Genomic DNA, 9,617 nt, shown 5'->3' on the forward strand with positions numbered 1-9,617 from the left:
TTCAAAACCTAGTTTCACTGTGTGTCTAGATAAGTGATAGAATCTTTCTTTCTTTCCTTTCTTTCTTCTCATTTCTGTCAACTACTGGCTGTGTAATCCATGGCAAATCACTTAACCTCTCTTTGCTGTGGTATTTTTTTACTTTTTTCTTTCTTATCATTAAAACATCAGTAAAACAGAGATTTGCTGGAAGTATTAAATGAGGTACATATAAAGCACTTAGAGGAGGGCCTAGCACATAGAAATCCCTAATAAATCTAGTTGTTATTTTTATTATTTAGTGACAAAATCATATAAGGTCAACAAAGATGAATGAATAAACAGATTAATGAATTAGTGGAATATAAAGCTTGATCTTCACAGATGACTAAGATTTCAATAGAAAGAAGAGGTAGAAGTGAAACACACATATTACTGCTATTATAACCTTTCTTCCTGTCTTCTTCCCTCACCAGAGAATAACTTAGATAAAAGGAGCACAGGTCAGGAATCTTGGTGCCGTAGATCAGAGCCAAACTGTGGCTTCTCAAGCACCTATGAAAAGACAGAGGAGAAGGAAGTGAGTGTGCTCTCCAAGAGGACACCCACCACGTATCCAGCTGTGCCGGGCACAGGCATGATTATATGGGATGCCGGGAGATTAGGGGACTCTGTGCAACCTGCCAGCCCTTCTGTTTATGCGTTCCAGCCTGCGTTACCTAAAATGTATTGGTTTTTGTCCACTTGACAACAACTTTCCGGCTGCGTAACTTTCTAAACATTGCTTAGTGTCTCTAGACTTCAGCATGGTCATTTATAAAATAAACATTAAAAATATCCAAGTGGCTGTTCCAAAGAGCAAATTACATTTGTATGACAACTAGAAAAGGACCTGCTACAGAGTAGGTATTCAAAAAATGTTAGTCCCCAAAAATATACATAAATACTTTAGATTAGTCCTCTACAGAAACAGCAACTTGCACTGACCTGTAAATAACTCTAGTCAGTACCCCTGCTCCTCTTTGTCCTGGCTGAGTTACCTGAATTAGGGTGAGAATAGTTAGAGTGCAACTAACGTGTTGTTTGGGTATTTGTGACATTCATTTCTGCTCCAAAAGGACATTCTATAAGAAATGTGATTCAATCCATTCCAATACCTTAAGGGTCTTAAACAGCATACCAAGTTTTAGATGCCAAAGTTTAATTGAAATTTGACATAGAGATGAGCACTTCTCCATGTCCTGAAAGCCAGCAGAAGCTTCCTAAACAAAGAGCAATCACAAACGGTAATTTTATCCAACTGGTTCCAATTACATTTAGCATTTTTTATGAAAGAGGGAGAAAAACAAGAATGGACTCAGGAAAATGTTTTCCTTTTATGATTTACTCTCTAAGAGGCAAAGATGAATTGCCTTATGAAGTCAACTTACTTCTTGTAACTCAAGGAACATAACTGTCTAGAGAAAAAACATTATGCAATGTCTTCCTAGAGGTAAACAAACATTATGTTACAGAATAAATGTGGGCATTTCAGCACATCTGGAAATAATTCCACAACTACAGTGTTGGACCCCTAAAAAAGATGTTTCATGATAATAAATTGTTATCAGCAGATGTTGATTACTTCAAGCCAGTGGAGGTTTAGAAACAAAATAGATGGTTTCTGTCATGCAGAACACAGACCTTTAAAGTGGTCAATTAAAAGAGAGATCACCTAGGTGTTTGTGACCACCTAGAGGTGTGGGATAAGGAGGGTAGGAGGGAGGGAGATGAAAGAGGGAAGAGATATGGGAACATATGTATATGTATAACTGATTCACTGTGTTATAAAGCAGAAACTAACACATCATTGTATAGCAATTATACTCCAATAAAGATGTTAAGAAAAAAATAGATGAATGGATAAAGAATATGTGGTATATAAAAAAAAAAAAAAGAGAGAGAGAGACACACCATTAATCCAAATGGCACCTGGAGGAGTTGTTGATTCCTAAATGAAGAAGGGGAAGCAGATCCAAAGGTGATTTTTACACTTGTTTTTCCCCTGCTAGCACAGCAGCTTCCAAACTGCATACCCTTAACCAAGGTCCAAGTTTTTGCTTTATGGTTATAGATGTTATTTCTTTCAAAGGACATAATAGATACTAGGATTCCTTCTGAATTCTAAACCACTACATATGTTTGTGGTATCATAAGAAATCATAATATCACACATACTTTATTTGATTGATTTTATTTTTCATTTGATAAGTGTGTTCTTATAAGGAAATGAGTCCTTGATTTTACTTGGAAATCTCTTGTACTGCTGCTGAGTGGCTGTGTTCTAAGGTAACTGCCCCTATAGGTCAGAGAGTGAAGCCATACCTGTGTGGGTAAGTTGTAGGAACTCTGATTAAAAGAGTAGACATACCTAATGTCAATGATCCAGGAAAGAAGGAGATCCTAGAAAAAGAAATGGAGTTTGAGAGGCATATTTTACACTGGATAAAGGGAGGAGGGTGGTATTCCTTGTCCATCTGGGCTAAGACTGACTTTTTTTTTAACTTTTTTTAAGATTTTTATCGGAGTATATTTGATTTATAATGTTGTGCTAGTTTCAGGTGTACAGCAAGGTGAATCAGTTATACATATACATATATCTACTCTTCTTCTTTAAGATTCTTTCCCCATGTAGACCATTAGAGAGTATTGAGTAGAGTTCCCTGTGCTATACAGCAGATTATTAGTTATCTATTTTATATATAGTAGTATGTATATGTCAGTTCCAATCTCCCAATTTATGGAACACTGACTATTAAGGGCTAGATTGTCTGCGGATGGTCTGAGGAGGGGAGGGAAGAATACTCTCTGCCAGTTGGATAAAACTTGGGGTTAGGCAGGGGTCAGTCCTTAGGAGACTCCACAAATGAGCTGAAAGACAGTTACAGCCAGCCAGGAGTTTTTCTCTGTATGTTAATTCTCTGGTTATTCCTAAGCATTTGACAAGTACTGATAAAGATACAGCCTCATCTCAGGTGAGCAGAAGGAACTTGAAGGGAAGAGTCTGGGGCTAGAGCTAAAAGGACAGCAGCATGGTAGTGGCATAGTAATTAGTGACAGATCCCCCAGAAGAAGGTGAATCTAAGGGGACAGGCAACTGGAATATAAGATCTGGGTATCTCCTTCTATGTGGACATTCACTCTTCTGTCTTCCTTAAAGGACTCAGATGCTATTTTACGAAAAGAGCTGGCATCACGTTATTCCTTATTAGAATAAATATTGATGAGAGGATAATGTCTTTGTTGAGGAATAAATTAATTTATACCTTCTCTTTGCTAGGTACTATGCTAAGAGTAGAGAGATGAAGGACTAGAGGCATACAGTCTGGTAGAAAGAGATTTGTGAGCAAAAAGTGAAACAGATGTTTGAATAGACATATTTATCAGACATAGGGAGGCAAAAATAATGGAGGGATAACAAGCACATAAAAATGTAATGGGGGGGGCTCCCCTGGTGGCGCAGTGGTTGAGAGTCCGCCTGCCGATGCAGGGGACATGAGTTTGTGCCCCGGTCCGGGAAGATCCCACATGCTGTGGAGTGTCTGGGCCCGTGAGCCACGGCCGCTGAGCCTGCGCGTCCAGAGCCTGTGCTCCGCAACGGGAGAGGCCACAGCAGTGAGAGGCCCGCGTACCGCAAAAAAAAAAAAAAAATGTAATGTGATTCATAGGCTTGAGTCCATACTCTAACTTCAATCCTAAACTTTTTCAAGGGATTCGTGTACTCTATCAGCAGTTAATGTCAGAAAACATTTTCTATCCTTCAGTCTGAATTTTTCATTCCCTTTTAATACATAAATGAATTCAAGCATATTTTATTTTGCCTGGAGAAAAGAAGGCTATATTGGGGGAATCTATTTATCTGTGGTCTCTGACCTTAGGTTACCTCTCTTAAATCAAGAGTTCAAAGTCTGGGTCCTAGGGCTCATAGATGGGTTTCATCCAAAACCATCCTGAGGTCAATAAATATTTAAAAAGATCCATGACCCATTAAAACATTTTTCTTAAATGTCACTTTTTTTCATAATATGAATTAAAGTATACAATTAAAAATCTCTTTGGGTTTCTCCTGAGACCATGATTTAATGACCCTTGGAATCCCTTTTTGTCCATATCCATGTTTAAAGAGATCCTACCAGCAATGGAGCACTGACTTTGTATTAAAAACTACATTAATAACTAGAGAGTAAACAATGCTTCCTGTAAAAGAAAAAACATAGTTCTTATAAGCTACACATTGCATAACCTGGGTATCAAAATACACTATGAGTGTATTTTCTTATTTTGAATTTTAAAATTTACTTATGTGAATATCTTATATTTTGGTTCATTTTTATATTTCTTATCTTTAATGTTCTTCAATTTCAATATAATACATTTAAATGGGTTTATTTTCTGTATCACACTAGTATTCTTGTACTTCAGAAACATGAGATTAATCACTTCTGGAAATTATCACCCATTATCTATTCAAATGTTGCCTCTCCCTCACTCTCTATATTTTCTCCTTCTGGAACTCCTACCGTCTTGTTTCTTAACTCAATAATGTTTATATTTTCCATTTATTTATGTCTCTGCATTCTAGGTATTACCATCGATTATACCATGGCTAATCTGCATTTTTAACCTTTCCGTTGAGTTTTTATTTCAAAATTGTATTTTTCACTTACAAGTTTTCTGTTTGTCTGTTTTTTAAAAATAAGTCATTGTTAGGGTTTAACTTCTTTATATACTGTCAACATTTTATACATACTCATTTTATATATTCTCTTTCATGTTGCTATATTATCTCAAGCTATTAAGGATCCAATACTGCTGTTATGTCTCATGTTAACTCTCCCTCATGGACTGTACTGTCTGCTAACTTTTGTTCTTAGTTGATTGTTTCCTTGTGTGTTTCGTTATGTATTATAGCGAGCATATCTTTAGCAGGGATTGCTGTTTTCTTGAAAATCCTTGGCAGTCTAGATAGTTGGTACTATACTTTCAGAATGGCTTTCTGTTTTACTCTTCTAGGAGCCTCAGGAGCATTTTTCAAATTGAAGATTTCTAGGTCAGTTAGGTAGTGTAAAAAACAAAAACAATAATAGAGTCACATGATGTTCAGGCCCAAAGAATGAAATTCTTAGGGGAAGATTCCTTTTCCTCTTACTAACAAAGTTTCTGGTTCTCACTCTGTGCTGATGGCATATTATGCTAGCCTAACTTTTCACTAAAATAAGGGTCCTGGTTTTATGCAGCAGACAGGGATGTCTGAGTTCCAACTCTCTGCCTCATCTGGAACAAAGGCCTTAGCTTTTCTCCATCTCACATGGACATTAGACCCCAACTTCCTGGTCACCCAGATCCATAATCACTAGGGTAACCATAGCATCGGTTCACAGGATATACTCTGGCTTTTAACTTCTTTGCTTTCTGCAAATAGTAATCCCTTTTATTTTTTGCAAAATTGGGTACCATGTTAAAATCATTTAGATTATTTTATCCAGCACTGCTAGGTGTTTGTAACCGTAATTTTTTTTAGAATATCTCAGTCTATTGTTTTGCCAGAACTTTAGTTTACAGTTTGTTTCATTATTCATAATTAGTCTTTTCCAAGCAGAAATTTCAGTTGGACTGTTTCAGATCTTGAGAATTTAGAAACACTTAACATTTTTTATGTCCAGAATTCTTCTCCATGTTCAGAAGGGATGGACTAGAGACATTTTTAAGTTCTAAATGAAGGAACTCTCTAACTCCTGGGATCCTCCTAGGGCATGGACATTTCTTGCTAACCATCATTACAAAATGATCAAAATAGATTGTATTAATTAATTTCCAATTAGAAGTTGAAAAAAGGGAGAATTTGAATCTTTTTCTTCTAAGCACCACTTCAAAATGTTACTTCTTACACTTAAGGTCTGAGAATATTTAATTGCTCTCAAACAAGATAATTTGCCACAATTTTCAGTAGTAAAAGCCTCATAAATATATATAAAAATCATTCTACATAAGTGAACTATGACAATATTTTAGCAAGAGTCATAGAACTTATCCCACAGAATTGACAATTTGCAAAAATCTGTTATCTTACAAGGGAAAAAATCTCAGTGATTTGAGATAATGGCAGTACCCATATCTAAAGCATACTAGTGATTGCCACCTTCACAAATATTATGCCTCCCACTCTAGGAAAATATGCAAACAATTGTTTAAATTACAAGTCAAAAGCATATAGAAGCTCTTATTTGTACTCTCTACCAGAGGGAAATAATTTTCTTTCATTCTTTCTCATACATCACAGGTATGAAGTACTACTGTTTATTGGTTAACATTTTTCAGTTACTTGATTATTTAACTGGAAAAAATAAAAACCTTGCCAGAGTAAATAGTGATGAAAAGTAACTAAGAACCTTTTGGAAATAATAGATTTGGACAAGACCAAAGTCTTACTTGGAAACATGGCTCACTCTTAAATTTACTATCATACCTCTGACATGACAGGGAGTGCTCATTAAGAATTGAAGCACATTAAAATATTTCTGTTCATCTCTCTACTGCCAAGGCCTATCCATTAAGAGTGATCTAGGATTCCTGAATGAAGGGAGAAAAATACTTATTCTCTAAATAGTAGATGATGTAAAAACTAGATAAATCAATAAGGTAGTAAACCACGTTTGAAGAAAGCATTGGGGAAGCTTTTCAGGACAACTTGCAATTATTGTTTTATTTAGTCTCTCTCACTACTAACATATAGCCACAAGTGTTTAAAATCAAATTATTTTCCCCACACAGTAACAAGTGACTATAGAATGATTAGGTGATAAAGAGGGGAAAAAAAAAGATTTTGTCTATGGAACAGTCTAATTTTTAAAAAGCAATATAGCTTTTATAAGTTGCTTAACTTACCCACAGGTAACATTACCAAACATAACCCTCAGGCTTAAGGGTAGATCTTAAGTCTAAGTCAATGAAAAAGTCCATCTATGTGTTAAACATACCCTCAAAGCAAATTTGAAAGTAGCTGCATTCAGAATATCCAGAATTGATTTATTTATTTTTATTTTTTCTTGGCATATATCTCCTTGCTACTCAAAGTGTGCTCCACAGACCAGCAGCCTCTACATTTTCTCAGAGATTGTTAGAAAGGCAGAAATTTGGGTTGCACCTAGACCCTACTGAATCAGAATCTGCACTTTAACAAGCTCCATAAGTAATTCATATGCCAATAAAATTTGAGAAGTTCTGTAGTAAAAGACACAGAAATATTTTCTAATTTAACGTCAAGTACAAGATTTCTTTTGAGGGTGATGTCCTGGAATAACATAGTGGTGATGGTTTCCCCAACTCTGTGCATATACTAAACACCACTGAACTGTACAACTTAAATGGATGTATTTTATGAAATGTGAAATATATCTTAATTTTTTAAAAAGAAAAAAATAAGTAACAGTAAATGCTTTCAAACCATACAGCACGTAGATGAATGGAACCAGTTCCATTTTCTTTTTCTTTTATCTAGGGAAAAAATTAGATGCACCATTTCCCAGGGCTCACTTCTTACTGGAAAAGGGATCTACAGCAGGCCTTGACTCTGGGCAGCCCTGACCAATGATCTAAAGGTGCACCCATCCATCCTGCCCCCCATCCCCCGACAGTGAGACACACACACACACACACCCCTCTACAGCTGCTTACAGAACTGCTACTGAGAACTGCCTTTCCTCGGGAAACCGCATGCGGATGGATGTGACATGTCAAGAAACCAGACTGCCTAATCAACTAAAGCAGCAAAGAGGCAGACACGCTATCTGCCAGCTGCACTTATGGTCCCAGGCGTGTGGGGGAGGGGAGACTTCCCCATTCCGTCCTCTGCTTGCCCCTGCCACCCATCCCCCGCCAAAAAAGAAACTCCAGATTCTTAAGTAAAATCTCGTAGTCCCTCAGGGTCCACAGCAGACGACCTTCTTCAGCTTCTACAATTATCAATTTCCGGCCCGCACCTGTAACAGGCTCGCCTCCCCCGGACGCCCTTGGTAAAAGCTTCGCGCTATGGGTGGGAAAGCCTAGAGGTTCTATTTCTCCTACTTAACCCGGAGAACCGGAGGCTGGGGAGAGGATGCCTGGAGTAAGTGCACCCCCTCCCACGCGCACCTTCGAACTTTGCTGCCGTCTGGTAGCTGAGGACCTGTGCGCGCCACCTTAAGGGCTACGGCGGGGAGTGTTTAGGGGGCGGGCGCGCGGGTTCTCGAGTTCCCCCGGCAGAAGCGCCGAGCTGCGCCCAGGACCGAGAGTTCTGGTCATCCCTCCCACAAATGCTAAGAGTCACTGGGGACGCAAATTTGAATCAGTCCCCCGCCCAGACCATGCCTTTGGCGCAGCGACACAGGGTCTCTTTGAGGGCGCCCGATTACTTGGGACTAAAGAAACCGACAGACACCTATCACCTGTAGTGGCATCGGTACCCCACGGTCCCACTCTCTAGGGCAAACCTACCCGTGCTTGCTCGCCCGGAACAAACCTTAGATCCGCGCGCGCCCTCCGCTCACTCAGGTCTCAGCCCGGCGCGCGCGGCCCTGGAAAGCAGACGCGTGCGGAGACGCGCGCGGAGCCCCGGGTCTTCTCCGGCGAGCGCACACTTCCCGCCTGCAGCCCCCCCGGCCTGCCCGCAGCGCCCGCACTCACAAGCAAGGGTAGTAGCCGTAGGGAGGCTGGGGGGGCTGCGGCCAGCCGTCGTCTCCCACCTCCGAGTCCATGAGCAGATAGTCTTGGCTCTCGTTGCGCCGCGCGCGGGCCCGGGTAGCCACCCCGGGAGAGCCTCCCCTCCCGGGCCCGAACACTGGGCTCTGGTTCATGGCCGGAACGCCCGACTTGCCGGGATCAAGCTCCTGGGGGAGGCGCCTCGGCAGTTCCAGCGGGGACCCGGTGCGGAGGGTCCCGCGTCACCTGCCGGACTGGCCCGCGGCAGACTGGTGCTCAGGGGGTGAGGGTGAGGCGAGGAGCGCAGACGCCCTGAGAGATGAGCTCCGCAAGCGGCTCACCCGCTGGCCCTGGGAGAAGTCACCACGCAGCGGGTCGCAAAGGGGACCTTGTCTGGGGTGCGTCCGGCCAGGGGACCCCTCGAGGAGGCGGCCGGGGCTCCCGGACCGAGCGAGCGCAGGCGGGGCGGTGGGTGGCAGCGGAACCTGAGAGCTGAGAGCAAGGGAGACAGAGCTGAAGAGTTACTATGTCAACCGAGACTCTTCAGCCCTAGGCTCCCGCCTTCTTCCCCCGCATCCTCCGTCATGATTCCACCTTTAAAGGGAGCGGAACGACGTTCCAGAAAGCAGCCAAAGCCTATAGTGTAGCCACAACTTTCAGGGCCAAGATGAACCTAAAGTAGGTGGAGCCACACATGCACTTTTGGGGGGGGGGGTAAGAGTTTGCTTATTTAGAAACCATACAAATTAAGAACTTTCTAGGAAGCTTCTCTTAAGTAAGACTCAAAGAACTCTTTTTTAAAAGAGACAGGAGCCTCTCCTTTCTCCTGTCTGCCTTCATTTCTTAGGACATTTTCTCTCCCACTCCCAACCCCCGAAGTTATAACTCTTCACTTTAAAATGAACAACATTCTGTGTTCCCAA

General features: G+C 40.9%; 1 protein-coding gene across 7 annotated transcripts in view; it reads right to left on the bottom strand.

Moving 5' to 3' along the window:
- TRPC6 (transient receptor potential cation channel subfamily C member 6) overlaps positions 1 to 9,318 on the bottom strand; it is a 122,338-nt gene extending 113,020 nt beyond the window's left edge. For 4 of the 7 annotated variants that reach the window (XM_060102943.1, XM_060102939.1, XM_060102947.1 and 1 more), the window contains exon 1: positions 8,680 to 9,318. In XM_060102943.1, the coding sequence (XP_059958926.1) occupies positions 8,680 to 8,849 (170 nt within the window). In that variant the 5' untranslated portion in view covers positions 8,850 to 9,318. Of the gene's footprint in view, positions 1 to 8,490; positions 8,593 to 8,679 lie in introns of those variants that run through there. The other 3 variants (XM_060102941.1, XM_060102945.1, XM_060102944.1) reach the window with 3 other exon arrangements.
- Between the last annotated feature and the right edge of the window lie 299 nt (positions 9,319 to 9,617).

Source organism: Mesoplodon densirostris, chromosome 7, assembly GCF_025265405.1.
Source record: "Mesoplodon densirostris isolate mMesDen1 chromosome 7, mMesDen1 primary haplotype, whole genome shotgun sequence".
NCBI classification, from domain to species: domain Eukaryota; kingdom Metazoa; phylum Chordata; class Mammalia; order Artiodactyla; family Ziphiidae; genus Mesoplodon; species Mesoplodon densirostris.